This window comes from Cryptomeria japonica, chromosome 6 (genome assembly GCF_030272615.1).
Source record: "Cryptomeria japonica chromosome 6, Sugi_1.0, whole genome shotgun sequence".
Classification (NCBI taxonomy): Eukaryota; Viridiplantae; Streptophyta; class Pinopsida; order Cupressales; family Cupressaceae; genus Cryptomeria; species Cryptomeria japonica.
Window position 1 is genome coordinate 44030154 of NC_081410.1, and position 24021 is coordinate 44054174.

A 24021-nucleotide genomic window follows, 5' to 3' on the forward strand; every position below is an offset into this window, starting at 1 on the left:
GGGGGGGTGTTGGTGTAAATTATGTCTCATAATTACACTTTACTTAAGCTGACTTAGGATAATGCATCTCATAGTAGTCTACATATGAGACACTTAGGGAAGTGTGTACATAGGGATGATGCATGTAGGAGAAATTCCACCTTTTGTGGTCTTATCTTGTTGTTACATTAGTGGGTGATCCACCACTTGTGAAATATTTTAGTATTTCTCCTACCTACCTGTGTTTATCATTGAGACACATGTCATGATTATGTGCTCACATATCTGTATGGCCTTGCCTTTATAAGCAGGCTCATCTACATTGTATGTAATTTTTTTAATAATCCACTTGATCTTATTTTGCATCTTGGTTAGAATTTAATTTATTCTTATCAAATCTATTCTCTCTCTTTTGTGCTATTCATTGTGCTCTAGGTCTTGGCTATATTTGGCAAATTCTTATAAGGACTTTATCGGTCTATACATCTGGGAGGAGAATGATGGCCAAAATCATTGCAAGCTTCTTCTTGCAGGATTTCTGGGTGAACACGGATTTGTGGCCATTTCAAATTATGATCATAAGCACAGCATTCATGCAAGGGTGCTTTTGATCGAGTGGCACTGGAAATTTATGGGAATTTGCACAAATTTTTGGAACTATCTTCTAAAGGAGTTGTTTTGAAAAATTTGAGATATTCAGGCATTTGTTGTTGAGCTCTCAAACATGCTCTTGAAAGTCCATCTAACAAGGCTAGAGGAATCGTACACTATCTTGCTCTTCCTCTAAGGCTCTTATTTTTTTGTAATCCTTTTTTGATCAATAATGGAACTACCTCCAAGGTAGAAACTTGCCTATCAAAAAACAATGAGTCATATATGTGTGTGTGTGTGTGTGTGTACAAAAATTTTGTGGTGCTTGTATGAGATAAGTTCAAAGCATTCTCTTCAAAAGAGTATTTTCAGAAGAAGGAAGGGACTCTTTGTAAACCTAGTATGAGTGGGTAAAATATTTAACTATATGAAAATGAAAGCACACAAAAGAGGAAGACTTTTTGGTTCACGTTTTATCATTTACCAAACATTAGAATAAAATATCCAAGGATACTCTACCCTCTCTTCAACAAAATCACTACATGTGCCAAGATTGCGAGAAAGATCACACGGTGACTCCAAGGTTTATATGTGTGAATGGGTGACTTTGTGTTGGATAGCTACCTTGGTTATGTATGCTAAAATACAAGGGGGACTTATGTTGGGCTTGTTCAATTCACAATGAAGATCCATCATTTGGGTCTTAGATCATGGACTTCAAGAAAACTAAAAAAAAAGAGAGAGATAAGGGTTTAGAAGTTCTAATCTATTCCTAAGAATTCAAGAGGCGGTATTGACTAGGTGAAACCAAATAATAACACTTTGTTTCGCCACACTGGGACAACTACAGAAAGTGGGTGCAATATTCAAGGGTTGTGCTTATGATTTTCATGTCATGAATAACTACCATCAAATCAAACAATATTTATCCAGACACAAGTTGAGCATTCACATAGTAAGCTCGGACTAACTTTACACAATGAACAAAATTGTCTGTTCATCAATAGTATGAGTGAAGATTCACCATAAATCAATACTTATCATATCTTGCATTCATCTAACATACATGAAATAAAATCTAAACTATGATGAGGGATATGAACCATGCAAACTTCAAAATAAGAGAAGTAATCACCATCAATTCGAACAATGCATTACTTATTACTTTGGCAGTCATAAACAAAAATTTACTTATCTCAACATGTTTTGCAACATGCTCTCATGATTTACAAATGAGGGACGATCTCAATTTATAGGCTCCTCAATTACAATTCAATGGCCAAGATTGATTTTGAATCAATGACTGAGATTACAAAATAAAACCCTAATTAGGGTTTGTTACAGCTAACTACCCCTCGACCAATGAGAAAATTACATTTGAGGACACTTGTCCTTATTGCTAAATATAAACAATAATAAATATAGAAGGTTGTTGCATTGTGAAGTGTGCCTTCTAGAAGCTTTTGTGGATAGGTCAGGTTCATTGAACCTGGACATGTTGACTTGGAACAATCTGATTGGTTGGAAGATGACAAGGCACCACCTCAACGTGTTGGATGTCCTCTTTCTTAAAATAGATATGATGTTATTCCTTTAAATTTCCTCTTTGAATTCTCCAATTTGTGTCAACAAATTGTCTAAGTATGGACATCTGTTTGGAATACTCTTCTTGTCCCCATTTGATTCTAATTGGGAGCTTGTCTTTAATTCTTCAGGAGATGAACTCCTTCAAGAAGTTTCCCTGATTGCTTCAATAGGTCTCGGATTGTAGATGAAATCTCCCAAGAAGTCCAAAAAAATTCTATATTTTCACCAAGTTTGAGGACTTTTCTTTCTTGATGCCTTGAAATTCTTTCAGGTGCTTTGAATTTGGAGAAGGATTTCTCTGTGCTTTCGCCACAATGGAAGAAATTGGAATTTTTCTATGAAATATTTCTCGTACTTAGCCAAATTTGGGCAATCTCTATGCTCGGACGAACATTTCTTGTGGATTTGTCTTCAATTGTGAATTTGACTTGAAACTTCATTTGTGTTCTTTGCGATGATCCTGCCTCAGCTGTCATCTATGATCTGCAAAACCCAAAAGAAATAAAGTTAAGATTCTAACTTTGAATGTAAATTTTGAAGGTTTGATGGCAGAGTGTGCTCTGATTTCCCAATTTCTCAACACTTTTAGCTTTCAACAAGCTGCAATCACTTAGAAATTTTTGGAAAACCATAAAAATGAATATCAAGTCCCAAATTTTGTTGAGTAAAAACCGAAATCAGACTTAAATGACAGAAAAGGGAGGAAGTTGTGATAATTTAATTCATTCTCCTTTAAATTTTCATCAAAACTCAGAAAACTAGGTTGGAAACCCTGAGAATCTGCCTTGGAAAACGTTTGTCGCCTTCAGAAGTTAGGCAAGAAATGAGTAGAAATAATGCTTGGAGTAAAAATCTTCACTTCTCCCTCTTGTAAATACCTTAGAAAAATCCCTAATCTGTTTTTGAAGCTCTGAAGATGCCTTAGAAAACCTGAAATAATATTTTCTTCAAGTGTCTTGCTCTCCAAACTCAAACTGTTGAAATGAATGACTCTTAAAGAGATCAATTTCTACATTTAGAAACACAATTCATCTTTCCCAAATCAAACTTATCTTGTTTCTATTTTCATCTCATACATCGAACTTAGACATTCGATAAATGATCTTGTTTCCTTGTCAATTTTAGTTCACTGAGAAAGTTTCTATTTTTTATTTTTAGTTGAGTTTAGCCCTTAGGAAAGTTCTGATTTTGTTTTGAGTTTAATTTCAGTCCTTGGAAAAAGTTTTCATTTTGACCTTGAGTTCATGAATTGAACTCATCTCTTCTTTCTCTTCCAAATTTTGAAACTTTCTAAAATGAATTCTTTTGTCTTTCCAAATCTCAAAACTTTCTAAAAAATGAATTCTTTGTTCGAACTTCAATACTTTCTATCCTTGATAGCTAGGCGGACTTTAGGAGATTCTTTCCTCATTGCTGGCGGAGTTCAACAAATATTTTCCTCAACATGTGTAGTACTTTGGAAAATCTTTTCCTCACTCAAGGCGAACTTTACAAAATCTTTTCCAAGTGATGGCGGACTTGAGCATTTTCTTTCCCATCTTGCTAGCAGACTTCAGCATTTATTTTCCTAGTTTGAGGGCAGACTTGGAGAGAACCTTTCCTCATTTCAATGAATCTAACAATCTTGTCAAGGCAAACTTTATCTCTTTCCTTCCATACTCATGGCGAACCTTAGGAAATTCTTTCTTAACTTAAGGCAGACTTGGTGAATTTTATTCCCAACATGTTGTTCAAAGTGTCTTCCAAGGTAGGGCGGACTTTATAGAATTATTTCCTGAAGTTGGGCAGGGTTGATGAGTTTCCTTCCTTGGCATGATAGAATTAAACACTTTCTTTCCCTTGCACAAATCGGAGTTGAGGAATTTCTTTCCTCCTTAAGGCGGACCTTGGCAAACATTGTCTCCATGAAAACCAAATTTGAAACCTTCACACCTTATCCAATTTTGTTCCAATGAACTTGAAATTTGAAAATCATCCATTACTATGCCCTTGAATCCTTCTGAACTTCACAAATTTAGGAACTTGACTTTTCAACAAATTTTAAATTTTGAATGAGATTTTCAACCATTTTCACCAAAACACTATCATAAGTACAAAACCCTAGATCCCCTTTCCGAAAATAGAAAAAGCAAGAATCCCTAAAAATAGGAAAATTTTCTAAAAATAGTCATTGTGGGGATCATGCTCAAAGTGCCAAAAATGAAACTTCCTAAAAATAGGAAAAAGCAAAAAGAGCAAAACTTTCCAAAAATAGAAAGTTGTCCAAATTGACCCAAATCAATTGCATTTTTCATCCTTCTAACTCCTTAAGCACATTGATGGCATCAAGACACTATTCTAACCATGATTTCCCTGACTAACTTTGATGACCACTCAAAAATTCTAACTCCTCATTGCAAAAAGATTGGTGATTCACAGTTGTGACGCCAAGGCAAAACCCTAAAAAGAAAAAATAGGGGGTCCCCATTTGCAACGGGGCGATGTGTGGAAAAGGTCACAACAAGAGTCAAATTGAATAGTTTGCTCCCAAAGACAAACACCCAGCTTGGATTAAACTTAATAGTGTTTGGATTACCAATCTAAACACAAACATAAAATCTAGCCAAAACCAAACATTTCTTGTCTTTCATGACCCTACATATGGCTACAAAAGAACCAAGAGCCTTAGCAATGTATTTAAAGATCTTTCCATGCTAGTATTCTAAAGGAAGCACTAGGAGTCTTATCCAATTAGAGATCCAGTTGGATTTTTCTTTGGACATATCAAATCCAGTAGTTTGTTTTTTCAAAAAAGGATACATTTGCCAATGAACCAAAGCCCATCAAGAAAAACACCCTTAATCTCCTTAAGGGAATGAAACGAGAAAATGAAGAAACCATTAGGCATAGCAGCGATTTGAAATCTGTTAGCAAAATCTCGCCTTATTAAAGTCTAACTATGAACAAAGTCTATATTCAAGTGGAAGCGTGAGAACCTTCCAATGAGAGAGTTCTCCACAGAAGTAATAGCTTGGTCAACCAAGGCATCCAAAATCCAAGCTTATACTTTTTGTGGCATCACATCAACCTCATTTTTTTAAAATATTTTAGTAACTAAAATAATGCTCTTAAACATATAAAAAATTATAGCCAACTAATATATTTATTTTTAATTTACGAACATAAACTACATTAAGAGATACATTTCATTGGTTTATATCATTTTAAAATTCAAATCATAAAAGCCACTTTTAGGCTTTTAATTAAGTTATGAACATAAACTAGATTAAGAGTTTATATTTCATCAGTTTATATCATTTTAAAATTCAAAACATAAATGAGACTTTTAGACTATTCAAAATGAAGATTTATATTTGGGTAGGTCATTTTCTTAATAAAAATGTAACACAATTCTTTACTTTTACCCTTACACTTTATTTTTGAGGATCTTCTTATAATTAATAATCAAAAGGGAAATATTGATAGCAAAATAGGTGGAAATAAGTGACCTTACTCAGCCTGCCTACCTACCTTTGGTTGAGAGCTCTTACATTTTACTATTTTTTAGGAGATCTCATTTTAATCATAATCAAAATTAAAATTAGCAAAACATAACCTTCCTTAATCTATTGAAGTTTCCATGGGTGAATCTTTTGCTTGAGAACATGTTTGCTTACCCTAATTTGACCTTGTTGACTATCCTCTAATCCAAGTCTTAAACATGGGTTATACAACTCTTATGTTGGAGACCTTCAAAATCTCAAATGCATTCTAGTAATCAATGTGAGTCAAGATAATTCTCTCTCAATTTGATTTTGATTTTTTAACTGTCCCCCATCATCTATACCTTATTTCTCCTTTACACTCTTACTACAACAAACACATTTTGTTTCCAAACTTGTTAAAATAATCATTACCTACAAGACAAGTGTTATCCCAAACCATCACATTTATCACATGCATCGCATACATTACGCATTACCAAATTATCAAATTATCCAATGGCATTAGATAATGGAAAAAATGCATGTGTATATATGTATGACGCAAACATTATACATTGCAAACTACAAAATCATCCATGTGCATTAGAGAATTAAAAAAATATGTGTTCTTATCATAGACACAAGTATCAATAACTAGAGCAAACCATGCTTTGATACCATGTAAAAAAATTTGGAAATCCAATCACATGAGTTAGGATCTAGGTGAAAGAAGAATACCACAATAGGAAAAGAACAAATTTAATGAGGGTTGCAATATAAAATATATTGTTATTCCAATCATCAATAATTAGAATTAACCACCAAATAGACCAATGTATACATATAAATAGGCTTCCCAAATTCATGACTCAAAGAGATGGCATGTATAAAGATCACGAGTATAAGCACCAATCAATGGATCAATTAACTCAATCGATCTAATAAGTCAAGAGTTTAAAAAAATATGTGTTCTTATCATAGACACAAGTATCAATAACTAGAGCAAACCATGCTCTGATACCATGTAAAAAAAATTCGAAATCCAATCACATGAGTTAGGATCTAGGTGAAAGAAGAATATCACAATAGGAAAAGAACAAATTTAATGAGGGTTGCAATATACAATAAATTGTTATTCCAATCATCAATAATTAGAATTAACCACCAAATAGACCGATGTATACATATAAATAGGCTTCCCAAATTCATGACTCAAAGAGACGGCATGTATAAAGATCATGAGTATAAGCACCAATCAATGGATCAATTAACTCAATCGATCTAATAAGTCAAGAGTTTAACTATCAATTAGTGAGTACATTAATTTAATCTAGGTAAGATAAAGGTGACCTTAACTAAACAAAGGCCTCTAACTATTGTTAATCAAATATTGATGAGGCTTCAAGTTAAGGAGTACATGTCATCATTAGCTACCTAAGAGAGAAATTATATAGAGAGAGAGTTTAGATTCATGACTCAAACAGATGACATGTCCAGAGCTCATGAATCTAACTATCAATGGATCAATTAACTCAATCTTATTAAAGTAGGCTATCTTAACTTAAAAAATAGTGACATCTAACAAAGATTGATGAGGCTAGTGGCACTTGTGTAGCTTAGGTCAAGATTTACACATGATAGTATTAGCTACCTAAGTGAGAATAATTAGATATTCCTAAAATCTTAAGTAAACATATTAAACAAGTGCAATTTCATGCTTATAATAGAAACATATAAAAAAATGAAATATGAATATTGCATCAATTTTGCCCCCGCCATCAACATAATGGACTCAATCTCAAGGTTGTCCTACTTAGTGTAAAACTCAAGATCCAATGATCAAGTGAAATATGAATATTGCATCATCTCCCCCGCCACATCAACATAATAGACTCAATCTCAAGGTTGTCCTACTTAGTGTAAAACTCAAGATCCAATTATCATCTCTTGATCATGTGGAAATTTTTTTAAGAAAAATAAATATCCTGATATCCTAAATTAAACTTGCATTAATTACCTAAATTAAACTTGCTAAATTAATGCAAGATCGCACCAACGATCCAACTCAAGGATAACCTTGCTCATAGGAAAAACTATCTAGATTTGGGTGCATGACTAGGGCAGATCAAACCCCAAAATCCTAATTACATTTAATAATCACACATTAGGGGTGGTCACTCCCAAATTGTAACCTAACCAATGAAGTAATTGATTGAACGAACCGAATTAAATTAATTAGTCCCAATTGTGTTTTTTATTTAACCAACGAACTAATTTAAGAAAAAAATTTAATGGATAATTCAATTCATGAACATATTTAAACGAATGATTCATTTAGCTTTAAATTTGGGTTGATACCCTGAAATCAAGAAATGACATTTCGATTTTTCAGAACCATCTCCTTGTATCTTCATTGGAACTCAGGTTTGAAACATCTTGTAAATTATTCATGAAAAAATTGTCTCTTAAAAATGATTTGTCAGATGTCTGAGCCAGCACCCGTTCAGCTAGGGCAAACTTTTACCATGTGCACAGAAACCATAAAATTGAGCTTTTACAGTTTGCAGGCGAAAAACATATTTTTAGACATGATGGTTCCCATTGTCATTTGCAGTTAGAGAATTCCCTGCTTCAGTTAGTTACTATTGGTGTTTCGAGAATTCCCTGCTTCAGTTGGATAACATTTGCACTAGCACGCACCAGGAGTAAGCTCCAACAGCAGCCAAGGTTCAGACTTAAGCTGGTACAGAGGCTTGAGCCTTGAGCATCACAAGCTCAAAATAAAAATTGCGGATCACCATATCAGTTGTTGGAAGTGAAGTCTAACGGACTCCTTCCTTATACTGCCAAAACTTTTGGCTCTTAGATTTTTGTTTATGAAGCTCTTTAAGAGCTGCTTGAATATCATTTTGTTATGCGTATTCTGGAGCTGTTTGCAGCTGTGTATAAATAAATCGAATTGGTCATCAATATAATTGATTCCCCTGCTTTAAGTGTGGACTTAAGCAATTTGTTGAACCACGATAAATTTGTGTGTCTCATTTGTCTTTGTTGTGAATTCATTATTCTGTTATTTTCTGCTCTTCTGATTCGTTTCTAAATCCCAACAATTGGTATTAGAGTGAGGTTAAATCGATGTTAAGATTTCGGTAGTTGAAATTCCGAAATCATGGAAGAAACGAAAATAGAGAAGTTCTCCGGTCAGAACTTCGGATTATGGAAGGTGCAGATGGAGTCTTTGCTGATAAAGCAAGACCTTTCACTTGCGCTTGAAGGGAAAGCAAAGAAGCCAACTACGATGGCTGATGAAGAATGGAAAAAATTAGATAAGAAGGCAAGAGCGACAATTTTTCTCTCGATGTCCAACAATGTTCTCTTCAATGTCACGGGTGAGGCAACAACAAAAGATGTATGGGATAAACTCACAGCCATGTATGAAATGGCGTCGGCTGCCAATAAAGTGTTTATCATGAAGCGGTTGTACAAGCTTAAGATGAAGGAAGGTTCCGCTATGGCAAATCACATCAATGAATTTAATACATTGATTAGTCAAGCAACTTCGGTGGGGATGACACAAGATGATGAGAGCAAGGCTGTTCTTTTATTATGTTCTTTGCCAAGCAGTTGGGATGGCGTTGTAACAACAGTTAGCACATCAATATCCCGTAAAAATAAGTTAGTTTTTAATGATGTAGCAGCTACTCTTCTCAGCAAGGATTTGAGAAGAAAGAATGATGAACCTTCATCCGGTGAAGCCTTAATGGTAGTAAGCACCGAAAATAGAGGTAGAAGCCATAATAGAGGCAGAAATAATTATCATAGACGTTCGAAATCAGCAAAGAGATTGAAGTCTAGAAACAGAAATGGTGATTGTTGGTTTTGTGGCAAAGTTGGTCATGTAAAGAAGGATTGTAGAAACTACAAAAGGGCACAAGAGAGGGTGCGGGACAACGAAGCAAATACAGTCCATGATAAAGATGATAGTGTACTAATCATTTCAACAACCGACACTACTCTGGATTCATGGGTACTTGATTCCAGTGCCTCCCATCATGCTACCTCATGTCTTGAAACGTTCATTAACTACAATGAAGGTCATTTTGAAAATGTTTTCTTAGGAGATAACAAAGCTTGTGAAATTACAGGCAAGGGTGATGTGTTGCTGCCATTAGAAGGTGGTAAAACATGGTTGCTCAAAGATATTCAGCATGTCCCAAAATTGAAGCAGAATTTGATATTCGTTGGACAGCTCTTTGATCAAGGTCTTAATATAAATTTTCTTCCGAATACATGGAAGGTAACTCATGGTCCTATGCTGATTGCAAATGGCAATAAATTGGGTAGTCTATATATATTTAAGACTCATGGTGAAGTGGGAGTTGCAATGGTGATTGAGGATAGCAAAGCGGATCTTTGGCATCAAAGACTTGGGCATATTAGCAAGAAAGGGCTCCATGTTACGCACACAAGAAATTAGCTTTCGGGCCTCAAACTTGTCGACTTAGCCTTTTGTGAACATTGTCTTTATGGCAAACAAAAGAGAGTCAGTTTTTTGAAAAGTGGGCATGACACGAAGACAACACCGCTGCATATGTTTTTTGGCCTACCGAGGTAACCTCCATTGGAGGAGCTAACTATTTTGTCACCTTTCTTGATGATTGTACAAGAAAAGTATGGATTTATATGCTCTCTAAGAAATCTGAAGTTTTTTCAAAATTTAAAATTTTCAAGGCTTTAATTGAAAATCAGATTGGGCATAAGATTAAGTGTCTACAAACAGATAATGGTGAAGAATTTTGTTCACATGAATTTGATGATTTTTGTGTTGATAATGGGATTAGAAGAATTAAGGTTGTTCCTTTCACTCCTCAAAAAAACGGTGCAGCCAAGAGGATGAATAGGACAATTCTTGAAAAGGCACGATGTATGTTATCAAATGCAGGTTTAGGCAAGGAATTTTAGGCAGAAGCTTGTAACACGGCAGTATATTTGATCAACCGAAGTCCCTCATCCAAATTAGACTTTGATATTCCGGAAGAGGAATGGCAAGGGAAGAGGATTTCATACTCGCATCTTCACGTGTTTGGATGTGAAGCCTTCTTGCATATACCCAAGGAAAAACGAACCAAATTGGATCCCAAGTCGTAGAAGTGTATTTTCGTTGGGTGTGGTGAAGAGCAATTTGGTTTCACGTTGTGAGATCTGGTTCACAAAAAAATTGTTCGCAGCAGGGATGTAATTTTTCATGAGACTTCCTTCCCCGCACTACAAGGTTCCAATAAACCAGAAAAAGAGTATGTTCCTATGTCTCTGTTTCAAAATTCCGCTACCAATGCTCTGCCTCACATCTCTCATCAAGTGGGAGCCCCTATGTCATCTACCACGGTTGAATATAATTCTCAGACTGAGAATGATGAAGCAAGTGCTTACAATGGCTACTCTTCGTTTAATTCTGAAACTGGGGGTCTGCAGAACAGAGCACATCTTCCACAAGCTAGCACTCATGTTGCAGAGGATGTCCTCACACCACATATATCACTACCTACACGGGTGTAGGAACATCCATACGGTGAGCACATTGGATCACATTCTTACCAGCTCATTGGGCACTCCTCACGGTGGTCTGCATCTCCACCGCATGCTGCACGCCACGACCCACCCTCCCCACCACTCGTTGGGCATTCTCCAACACTCGTTGAGCTTTCACCGTCGCATGTTGGACATTCACCATAGCCAGCACTGCAGTCTTCACACTCTGCACGCGGGCTCACTGCAGGAGGGTCCTCCTCCGCAGGCAAACAACAGAGGTGTCATCCTCCCGTGCAGGGTATGGAGGATGCTTCACGTGGTCCCAGCTCCCAGCACTCTCGGCACACTCTGGTCGTGGAAGATGCTTCTGCGGGTCCTTACTCCCGCAAACTGCCTTCACACAACGTGGATATGAATCCACATGCTTTTGATCGCCCTACAAACAGTGAAATCCACTGTGGGCATCAATCATCAAACGCAAGCAACACTGATTTGTATAAACAGAAACCACATAAATTGACTAATTCCACTACTCCAACAGAGAGTCAATTGCGAAAATCTACCAGACAAAAGCGACCTCCTGTAAAGTTCTCTGATTATGACTTATTGTTTTGTGAAGAAGCTGAGCCTACTTTGTTAATTTCTGATCAAACAGAGCCTGCAACATACAAAGAAGCTTGTAAAATTGCAAATTGTGATAACTGGCACGTTGCAATGTGCGAAAAAATGGACGCACTATTGCGAAATCAGACATGGGATTTGGTGGTGCCACTTCCGCCTGACAGAAAGGCATTACGAAATAAGTGGGTGTATAAATTGAAAGATGAAGCTGGTGGTCGCAAAAAGATTTCGAGCAAGACTAGTTGTCAAGGGATATGCTCAACAACGAGACCTCAATTTTAAAGAAATTTTCTCGCCAGTAGTCAAAATGACTACCATCCGAGCAATATTGGGATTGGTTGCAGCTTGGGATCTTGAGCTTGAACAGCTGGATGTGAAGACGACATTTCTCCATAGCAATCTTGATGAGGAATTGTTTATGCATCAGCCTGAAGGAATTATTAAAAAGGGTCAGGAACATCTCTATTGCAGATTGAAACGGAGTTTGTATGGGCTTAAGCAAGCCCCCCACCAGTGGTATCTTAAATTTGACAAATTCATGATTGATCACAAGTTTACTCACAGCAAGTCTGATCCTTGTATCTATTTTAAAAGTCTTCTCAATGGCGAATTTATCATACTTCTTCTTTATGTGGATGATACGCTAGTGGCCGACACAAGCATGAAGATTGTTAGTGAACTTAAAACTCACTTAGCTAATGAATTTGCCATGAAAGATTTAGGGGCAACAAAGAAAACTTTCGGGATGACTATTTTTCAAGATAAAAAAAGAAAACTCCAACTATCTCAGCAAGATTACATTAAAAAAGTATTGGACAGATTTGGTATGGCGGATGTTAAATCTATTTGCGTACCCTTAGCCTCTCATTTTCAGTTGTCTTCTCAATTGTTTCCAAAAACACAAGAAGATAATGAGTTTATGGACAAAATTTCATACAAATCTACAGTTGGAAGTCTTATGTACACTGTGGTGTCTACTCATCCGGACATTGCTCATGTCGTGGGAGTGGTGAGCAGATTTATGGCTAATCCGAGCAAATCACATTGGAAGGCGATCAAGTATATTTTACGGTATCTCAAGGGTACTTCAGATTTTTGCTTAAGGTTTGGGAAGGGCAAGGCAATTTTGCAAGGATTTACTGATTCTGATTTTGCTGAAGATTTAGACAAGAAAGTCTACTTCAGGGTATGCTTTCACATTTGTTGGGGCAGCGATTAGTTGGTCTTCTAAATTACAACATACAATTGCTCAATCAACTGCAGAGGCTGAATACATAGCTTTTTCTGAGGGAGCAAAGGAGATGGTATGGTTGCAACTCTTATTCAATGAGTTGGGTTTGAAGCAATCAGATTTTGTTTTGTTTTGTGATAATAGCAATGCCATCTTTATGACTAAACATCAAACATCTCAGCCTCGATCAAAACATGTTGATGTTCGCAATCATTATGCTCACCCTATGGTCGAAGAAGGCAAGTTTCATGTAGATAAAATTCATACCGACAAGAACCCAATTGATGTGCTCACTAAAGTTGTTAAGTGGAAGAAGTTCGATTTCTGCCGAGCTTCTCTCGGCCTTTCCAATATCTGATAGCAGGACTGAGTGGGAGAATCTACTTGTTGCAGTAGTTCGTTGGCCTTCAGTGGGAGATTGTTGGAAGTGAAGTCCAACAAACTCCTTCCCTTTACCGCCAAAACTCTTGGCTCTTCAACTTCTATTTATGAAGCTCTTTAAGAGCTGCTTGAATATCACTTTGTTATGCGTATTCTGGAGCTGCTTGCAGCTGTGTATAAACAAACCGAATTGGTCATCAATATAATTGATTCCCCTGCTTTAAGTGGTGGACGTAAGCAATTTGCTGAACCACAATAAATTTGTGTCTCATTTGTCTTTGTTGTGAATTCATTATTCTGTTATTTTCTGCTCTTCTGATTCGTTTCTAAATCCCAACATCAGTAAGTATAATCATGTCATCATGATCTGCTGAATAGAGCACATGTATTTTTTTATATAACAATGAATGCTCTGTGCCATCATTTACTGCTGAATGGACAACATGCACTTCTTTTCAAAACAACATATGGGATGGTTGCAGAAATTTGTATCTGAATACCAGTATGTGTAGTGTGTTCAGCAGGCAATGTTGGCACAGCATTCAGCGGATTACATCACGTCAGTCATTTACATGATAGCACAGCATTCAGAGTATTACTTCAACTCCATCATTTACAGCATTAATTACAACCAAAAACTAGACCTTTTCTGCTCAGCATTTACCTAGCAATGCTATAAACAACTAAGCTATTCTCACCTCTATTTGCTGTCTCTTTGAATTCTTGAACTTATGGTAAATGAATAGCACGGCCTTGAGAATTTGTTTCTGGGTACTTTTTAATCCTGAACATATTACATTTTTAATGATCAACAGAATACAGCATCACATCTGAAGGATTAACGGCCAAACATCTTACCTCTGCCACATATTGCCTTGGAATCGTGGTTATTTAAGCATGACCTGCTGCTGTAGGGATTACGAAGAAATGTCTGTTCTTCCATTGAGCTAATTCAGTATATTTATATGCAGAAATAACAAATGCAATCCGTGTCAACTTTAGATGTCAAAACTTATTTTAACTGCACCATATCTCTATTCTGTACATGAATGAGGATTCAGATGTACCGATCAAAATGATGCAGAATTACACATTCGTGCTATCTTTCTCAAAACCACCACACCCAATAAATCAATATGTATTACTAAAACCCAAAGTTCAAACACTAATGCACTTAAATCTATCCAAGAACCAAAAAAGTTGCATATCCACGTAGCAACAAAAATTATAAATTTCTTTCTATCCGCTTGCAAGCTGACAAAGAACATGTACTTGAGAAACTCATTGAATTATAGGCCGTGATATATGTGACAAAATAAACATTTAATCTTAGCAACAAAAAGAAATGGATTTCTTCCTATCCACTAGCATGGATCTTGGGAAACTGATCATATTATGGACCACGATATGCATTATGCTGTCCTTGATGCTAACCATATATTCTTATAATGCCATAGATGTTGATTATGCATTGTTATTCAGGGTGATACTAAGGTTTAAATGCATCACTTCAAAAATAAAAATGCAATTTATGCTTAACAAAATTGAATGATTTTAAAACATTAAATTTCAAGAAAGAAAACAAAATTAAAAAATTGTTTTACCAATAAATTTGAACTGAGAAAATGATAAGCATGGGTAATGAATGAGAAAGATTAAGTCCGTTCCAGAACTGATACAGCATCTTGACCTACCACAATATTGCCTATCTTTTTAAAGGCTAGATCATCAATGCTTGAACATGTGTACACTTTAGCAGCTTTTGTATAAAGATAGGATCTTAAATTTAATGAAAGTATATCTAGCCAAAAACCCTTCAATTAATATTACATGGTTGCTTAAACACAAAACCTTAGTCAAATCTCTGTGGATGCTCCACATAGTGTATCCAGAATTAACTGGAATACAAATCACGGCACATTCCTTTCAAAATTTAATCGAGCATACAAAAAAACATGTTCTAAAATAAAAACCTTCCTTTGAAGGTTGGGTAGTAGATCTAGTAGCAATGATGAGATAAAATACAATTAAAGAATCAATAAACAACTTGATCTTCTAATAGCTGATGAAACTAGAATTTCCTGCATCCAGCAGAGAGGATTCCCTGCCGACTTGAATAATCTGCACAGTTTGTTGCATGCGATAATATGATAAAAAGCATTCAGGAAACTATGGCCGCCACATGGTCTTTTGTGCACATAAAATCCCTTCCATTTCTTGAGTGTATGTCAATCGAATATCCCACTGTAGTGATCTAATCATGTTCTCCATTTCGTTCAGTGTGTCGACTTTGTCACGGATAATGACATAACCTCCCGGTCTTAATATGCGATCAACCTCTGCCATTACAGCAACTAGGCTACACCTGTAGTAACAAATTGCACCATGAATACTGATGTTTTGTTTTGCTAAGAGAAACAAGGCAACAAAAGTTGATATAAAAAGAACGTATGGCTAGAAAACCTAAGCTGTAAAACAACAAAATCCAATGAACTATATTAACTAATAACAATGCAAACTGAAGAAATGTTGTCAAAATAATGAATGTCTTAGATCTTAGATATGCATTTATACCTTTTCACCAGCCCAGAGAATAGGTGATCAGCATGCAAAAGATCGTATGTTCTTGGATAAGTACTGAAAGACTCACACCAGTCATGGTGTATGCCAAACAAACCACGGTCATAGATTACCGGAAGGGTATTTTTAGTATCAGTTGGCACAACATTCATGACCCAAACTGGCTGTGATGCTAAAGCTGCTGCAAATCTGCCATATACAGATAACAAACAAAACCAAATTGTTAGAGTTCAAAACAATCATTTTAAGTTAAACTTGAAAATTGTTAAACAGTCTGAAAGTTCATTTACAAATGCACAAGTTGTGACAAGAATAAGCTACATTTGAATGATCAGATACTATTAATTCAAAGACCACACGTTAACATATATATTTTCTAGATCTCACAGTTTCAGAAGCAATAATGCACTTTTCAAAACAAAATAAATTAAAGTAAAACACTACCAAGTGGAGTGAAATTAAGATAGCTAAGTTGGCCTAAAAGAATAAACTTATAGCATAATGAATCAACAAGCCACTATATACACAATTGGAAAGTAGCTTCCATCCACTACTGTTGGAAAATTTATTGCAAATTCTACATTATTATTCATAAAACATTGCCCCTCATTGTTAGAATTGTACTCAAAAAGGTTCCCAGCAATAAACGGTGAGTCTGTTCAAAACCTATATCTCTCATATCAGGCACTTGCCAGAGTCATGGCTCAGAAACAACACCAACCAAATGTTTAAAAAGTTCTAGAATAAATGTTCAATCTGTTCAGAACCTATGTCTCTCTTGGATCAGTCAGTCACCGGAATCTTAGCCCAGAAACAACATTAACCAGATTTCATTCAAACTTTAAATTTAAACCTTCAAGCTTATTTTTGACATGACATACACTATTTATATCCAAATAAAAATATACATCCCATTACAGTTCCAATTAATATAGGAAAAAAAACACGATGTCCCATAAACTATTCACCAAAACTCCCTGTGATTGGCAAACTTATAGTTTTATATAAAGGGTACCATCATTTCCGAATTCCCAAAAAGTATGAACCAAAACTTCTTGCAACAAGCACATTTAACAATACCAACTAGAATAGATCCTTGCCCTCTTAAATTTACATTAGATCATATTATTCCAGTAAGAGAGATGTCTATAAGCCAGTTACATGTAGAATGAAAACAACAAATAGACCATCAAGAATCCCAAATGTAGGCTCATCTACCAATGAAATTTTAATGAGAAATATAAGTCCCTTCCACTCTGTACACCAAATTTATGTTTTTGGCATCTACAGCAAGCTATCCTGTATCTAGTTCTTGTTATTCTTTCTAAATAGGGGATAATAGAGACATTTGGTGATTATATAGCCTTCCATTAGCAATCTAAGATCACAAAAGAAAACTCTATAAACCTGTATTTGAGTAACAGTGGAAAAGAATAGAATTTACATATGTCAACAAACCATACCTAGCATTTCAAGAAGCAAACTATTTATCTGCATGACATTTGTATGTTGTGATAAAGGATTAAAATTCATACCCTCCATAAACTGTTTTCATGTCCATCACATTTCGAACAGCAGACCAATCAATTCCCAACCCTTGAAGGTAAGACTTGCTAACTATCCGTTTCCAGTGCTCAGTCTCTGAAATAAAACGATCGTGCAGATCACCCTTCAACCAGAAAGGAACTTTTTCAAGCCTTTGGGGCCATTCTTCTGGCCATTCAGTTCCCCGCTCCTCATCAGTTGGAACCCTATGCAGACAGCTCTCCATAGGAACATACCTATAAGAAAATACAATTTGTTAGAAAAGATAACTTTATCAAGGAATTTTGTATCAAGCATTTAATTTCTTTTAACAAAACACGACTCTCAGATTGCAGTTCTAGCCCAGAAATGAAGCAAATACCAAGCTGCATAAGGATCATCAGCTTCTGCGCACAGAGGGGGCTCATTAGTCCTTCTGGACTCGTAGCAATTATTAGTAGTCGGTTTTCGATAGATTGCAACGCCCACTTCATTGAATCCATCACTCTTTTTGGCAAGGAGATCCCAACATATAGATGCCGTCAAAGAAGACATAGCTGAAATCATTGAAAAGCACTAATTCAGATTTAAATACTCTTCCTGAACAATAGGCATAACACTGCAAATGTGAAGTCCAAATATCATGATAAGTGCAAAAAACTGGCAATACCATTTACCCAATGGCATTACAAATTCTGTTGCATTCCATCAAATGGGACAAATGCAAACAATAGATTATCTAACACTGTCAACTGACTGTAGTTGTTTTGTAAATGTCTTGTTTGACACATAAGCCCTATTAACCATTAATTAAAACAATGATGAAAATATAAAAGAGGAGACAAAGATGTATCACACTTAGTGGATGATTAAGTAATCCAATGTATCACACTTAATGGAAGATTAAGTAATCTAATGTATAACAATCATCTACAATTTGTCTGATAAGAGATATCAGACGACTAATCCTCATCTTACTCATTTAAAGTTGCCAATCAACCTCACAAATACAATTGAATGATATGCACATCATACAGAATAAGGAAACTGGATATCTTCAGACCAGGGAATAATAAAACATTATGCATTGAGAATCGACCAGAAAAAGGATTCAGGAACAAACATTGATAAAAATCAGATCTTCCTTTGCATAAGCAAAGAGTTGTAAACTTTATCAGATGCCCCCAATTAAGCCAATGTTTTCATATTCATACATCATCAAACAGTAACTTTTAACGTTTTTATTGACAATTCATAATCAGGATCATTAACTAATTAAACCTTCATCCTTGGGAAACGGAAATATTGCAGTCTGTAAAAATTTGCATTTTAAAAAAATTAAGAAAAAGAATTATCTTGTCACCTTTCCAGATATCAACATCTTCGTCCTTGTTTTGATAGACAGGAGTAGCAGACCACACAAAATACCCTCCAGGCCTCAGCAATCGATTTAGCTCTAAAAGCAACCTGCCACCTGCATTAGAGTGAACAGTCATTAAAAAAACAGAAGAAAAATTAAAAAGCAATGAAATGCAATTGGCCAATTGTCAAAATTGAAACAAATATTAGAGACACACCATCGGCATGCCATGGAACTCTGCAACGGGCACAATGCACAATATCAAAAGCAGCACTTGGAAAGGGAAGCCTTTTGGTTCCCATGACAGCTGATATTGCAGGAATACCACGTTCAAGAGCAAATTGAACTTGTGCTTCATGTTCATCCTTAGGTGCAAGGGACATGGTTAGGACATCTTTATCAAACAGGAAGCCTCCAAAACTGGCAACTCCACAACCAACATCCAATATCACACGGCTGTGCTTACCCCATGCAACATCTGGAATAGTCTGTATTTACCATAAATCAACTTCAGCCAATATAAAAATGAACTCCTTCAGTCAACAAATGAAGAGGTACAACTCCAGTCAATAAATGAAGAGATAGATGTCATGAGTCCGTGTGAATATTATATATTTAATAAAGTAACAAAGTTGATGATGGTGAATGCCAATTTATACATGGGCACTAAGCGACGTTCATCATCGATACAAAGTTTGACAGGAGATTACCACAACAGAAATATTGTAACAAGAGGACCCAGGAAAAGGAACTATCATAAAAATATCTCAGAAATTTCATATTTCTGCATCTGTAATGAATCATCTTACGAACCCATTTTAACTTTAAGATTTTTAAATTAACTTTTATTTCAAGAAAAAGAGTTTATTATAAATGGTCCTTGCCAATTCCCAGACAAACAAATTGAGACCTATGAAAACGGGAATATTGCAACTTTTAACTAACCATTGATGCCTTCCAAACATGTTCTCAAGGAGAATGACGTTCATTTTTAAAGACATTACTGCAAAGTACACGTGCTCATATTGATTGGCATGTTTTGTCATTTCCAAAAGTGACATTATGTGACTCCTGGAATCACTTACCATATAGCATTTAATTCTTCCTACAATAGCGATAATATATACTTAGTTGGGTAATTGTTTATTCCCACTCCTACTAATAATAATCGATCTCTTAAATTGATAGAACTTTTCTCATCACACCGGTTATTTTAATTTGATAAAAATAAGCCCATAACTCTCTGCTCGAATCAAATGGTATGTTACTCCCTCAAAGATAACCATGTGTTTTATAAACTCCTAAATTACATATACATGTGTGTGTGTAGGCGAGACAGGATGAAAGCAATTATTAAGATTATAAGAATAAAAAATTCCCAGTCACCCACAAAAGCTCAAGCAGAAGAAAATTACTCCAAATTGACAAAAGTGAAGACAAACCTCTTCAATAAAATCTATATAATGAAGAGCTCCATTTTTGAATTGCGTACCACCACCAGGGAAAATAACATGCTCCCCCTCAACCTTCATCCAATTTTGATGCTTTTTAACTTCGGCAAGCTTGGTGTGTGGGACATTGTTGTACCATACCTGTACAAAAACAAGACAATTATAACAGATTTATATATTTTGGTCGGTTCACTATCTATATGGAATGCATATCAACAGAAAAAGTACATATGAGGTTCAGCTTCCACAACCTTATCTCTGCTTTCTGACCAATGCACGGGCAATTTATATCCTGGAGGAAGAGGAACAAGGCATGTTGGAGGCTCCTGAGGGCAATGCCTCTCTCGGTGCTCAAAATGCTTAGTGCTTGTTAGTTTTTTGATAGCCTCGACATTATCAAGACAAGGGATGTAGTCAGGCCCAGCTGTTACATTGCAAAGTTGCCAATTGTATGAATTGCTAACAACTTGATTGGACTGTTCTTTCTTATTACCCCCGTCTTCAACCTGACCAGTAGCTGGTTCTTCCTTTTTCTCTTCAGGATTGGCCACTATACTGCTTTCTTGCCTTTCTCTCTCATCTTTAGACTCTGCAGCTTGTGTTTCCCAGTTCCCAGGTACCACAGTATTTTCCTTTTGAAGCTCAAATTGTCCAGCATTAGGTAATGTTTCTGGTAATTTGTTATCCTCTACCTTCTTCTCTTCTACTTCCTGGTTTCCATTTGACCTTTGCTCAGACTGATTCTTTTCTTTTTCTTCCTTGTATTTATCCCCATCCTTCTCAGACTGCAAACTGTTTTCAACATCCTTTTTCTCTTTGCTCTTATCTCCATCTGTCATTTTGTCTGTAGCTTCTTCGATTACTTTTTGACCACCCTTGTCATTATTCTCAAATCCATCTGTCGGATTTTCCTCCTTCAAATTCACATTGCCATCAAAGCTTTTTCCTACGTCTGAATTCCCATCACCATCAGATTTCTTCTCTTCATTCGATCCTGGTTCTCCATCAGATTGTTTCTCCTCATCAAAGGTCTTGCCAAGATCAGATTTCTTCTCTTCATGTAATCCTTGATCTCCATCTGTTTGTTTCTCGTCATCTGAGGTCTTGTCAATATCAGTTTTCTGCTCAACCTGTGGGTTATTGTCATCTCCCTTAATGGCATCATCTGGCAAATCGCCAGGGCTGTCCTCAAAAGACACAGAGCCATCTGACGTATTTTCCTTTGTCTCTTCAGGAGGAGAATCCCCTGTTTTCTCAGGGATCTCCGGATCTGGATTTATCTTCCGAATGTTACTGAATGTTTTTCGCTCCACCGGAGCAGGTGAGGATGAGTTCAGCATCCATACCGCAAGAACACAAACACCCACAAAGATCACCACTGTTCCTCTAAAACACAATGTGTTTGATGAATGCTTATCCTGTCTGCCATGCTTATTACCAAATGCCATCTTCACCGATTATGAAAATTATTTTTCAAACAAACGAAATTTCAAATAACACCTGCAAATCACAAGAACACGGTTCATTCAGAAGTTTAACATCGCTCCTAAAACTTTGTTTTCATTCCTAGATATCACATAACACACTGTGTTCAAAACCTTATTATTGTTCTTAAAGCCCATCCACAAAAGAAATTAGACCTAAAAATCTCCATCCAGTCAAAAGCCCATAAGTACTCCTATGCCAGCTTAAAATTACCTTCCCCCATTAGAAATTGCACTGATAAATGATAAATCACATGTTACATTTGAAGGCATTTTCAGTACTAGAGCCATGTTATTCATTCCAAGAAATCACAAGAACGCGTTCTATTAAAAAAAACTATCTGCACAGCTAAAGCGAACTTAAAGCACAGTTACTGTAGAAGAAACTACATCTAAACATCGCAAGAACACATCCCACTGAAAATCCCATCATCATTCCTAAAGTCATGATTAACATTCGTAGAAATCACAAGATCACATTCAACTCAAAAACCTACGGCAATTTCTATAGCCATTATATTCATTCCTAGATATTAGGATAACACATCCTATTCCAACACCTATCATTACACCTAAAACCATGTCAATCATTTTATTTTTCTTGGGGTGGAATTGCAACTTAAGACAGCATGCATTCATAGTTACTACTACAAATCTATGTCGTACGATTCAATATCTGCAGTTATTGCCCTAAAGATTTATGTCTAACAATTTATTAGACCAATTATATGACCTTACAGATGTCTATTAATTGAATAAACATACTTCATGCACCCTCGGTTGAAGATCTCGTATACTTAAGACCGCTCTACAAATTCCAAAATGTAAAAAGCAAGTAATCCCTGATATGCAATCAGATCTGAAAATTTTGTTAGGCCAAAGTTAAGTATTCTGCTCTTCCTGCATTCCCTGTGATAAAGAACGAGGACATATGCAGAATTGAAGAATACGTAATGACATATGCATACAAATTAAGCAGGCTACCTATGTAATCAGGAAATAGGAATTCAAGAATATATACAAATAAATACACACAAATTAAGCAGGTAACCAAAATCGTCCCTGATCCAAGAATATATACAGAAATCAGAATGGATGAGATCGTATACATAAATCAAGCAGGCAACCAGTGTAATCGGGAAATGGGCACTCTAAAGGAACCAAGACATATACACAAATCAATAACGGATAGAAAATATATATACACAAATCTAGCAGGTAACCAATGTAATCCAGCAGTGGGTATTTAAAATGATGCAAGATTTAAACACGAATAAAGATGGGTGCCAATATATATGCACCCAAATTAAGCATACAACCAGACCCATGAGCAAATGGGTGTCCAAAACAACAAAATGGGTTTTCAAGATAACAAATCGGGTATGCAAAGAAACCAAAATCGATGACCAGACTAACAAAATATAGATGTGGAGAGTACCAGATCTGACGCTTGTGAAGCTACAGGAATGTCCCCTTCGATTGCATATTGTCAATCTTGGAACACCTGCTCGAAGCACCCATGTACAACGCCAACACTAGTAAATTCTAGACTCATACCAAGAGCCTATATATACTCGTTGCATATGAGCATTCTCTAGACTCTAGAGTGATTAGTATGAGCATCTGAGACTACAGCTAAGAGGATCTTTTTTAAGTGGGAGGTAATATTAGTGAGATTTGATTATACCCTTCTTTTAAATTACCATGGGAGTTGAATTTGTTGAGACTGGCGAGTGATATATTGATTTTTTTTTATTATTATTATTGGATTAAGAAAAAGAAATAATTTGTCGGCCATTTGGAGGGACTCTATGCCCTGCACATAGGTATGAAATCAAGAAATTATTGACAAACATAATGAAATTTTTATTTTTTTTAAATATTGACAAGCTTGGATAAGTAAATTAACAAAAATACTAAGGAGTTGTGCTCATTGGTGTTTGAATATCTACCATTGGAGATCAAACCTAGTCCATCAAGTACATGCCCAATAGTTGATTCATTAAAGCACAATGTATATACCATTCTCCATGAAATTCCTATAGATGAAAATTTTAAGTGAGAATCATTTTTTTTCAATTTATATGGCTTTTAACCTATGTTGTTTAAATGTCTCCGTCTTAATAGAGAGAGATAAGGTGTCAATGAATAAGGGAAAATCAATCAAAATGAAGACCTACATCAATGTTCAAAGTTTCACAAACGAATTAGATAATGGCGAAATTTTCATGTTATAGGT

General features: G+C 35.8%; 1 protein-coding gene across 1 annotated transcript; it reads right to left on the reverse strand.

The window, feature by feature from the left end:
- Positions 1-15183: 15183 nt before the first annotated feature.
- LOC131072149 (probable methyltransferase PMT24) lies at positions 15184-23401 on the reverse strand. The gene is made up of 9 exons (XM_058008227.2): positions 23221-23401; positions 20550-21798; positions 20290-20439; positions 19065-19335; positions 18851-18961; positions 17870-18044; positions 17499-17744; positions 15958-16152; positions 15184-15748 (listed from the first exon to the last, which is right to left on the reverse strand). Exons 2-9 carry the CDS (start codon positions 21744-21746, stop codon positions 15553-15555), a joined length of 2541 nt encoding a protein of 846 aa, XP_057864210.1. The 5' UTR covers positions 21747-21798; positions 23221-23401; the 3' UTR covers positions 15184-15552.
- Positions 23402-24021: the final 620 nt, after the last annotated feature.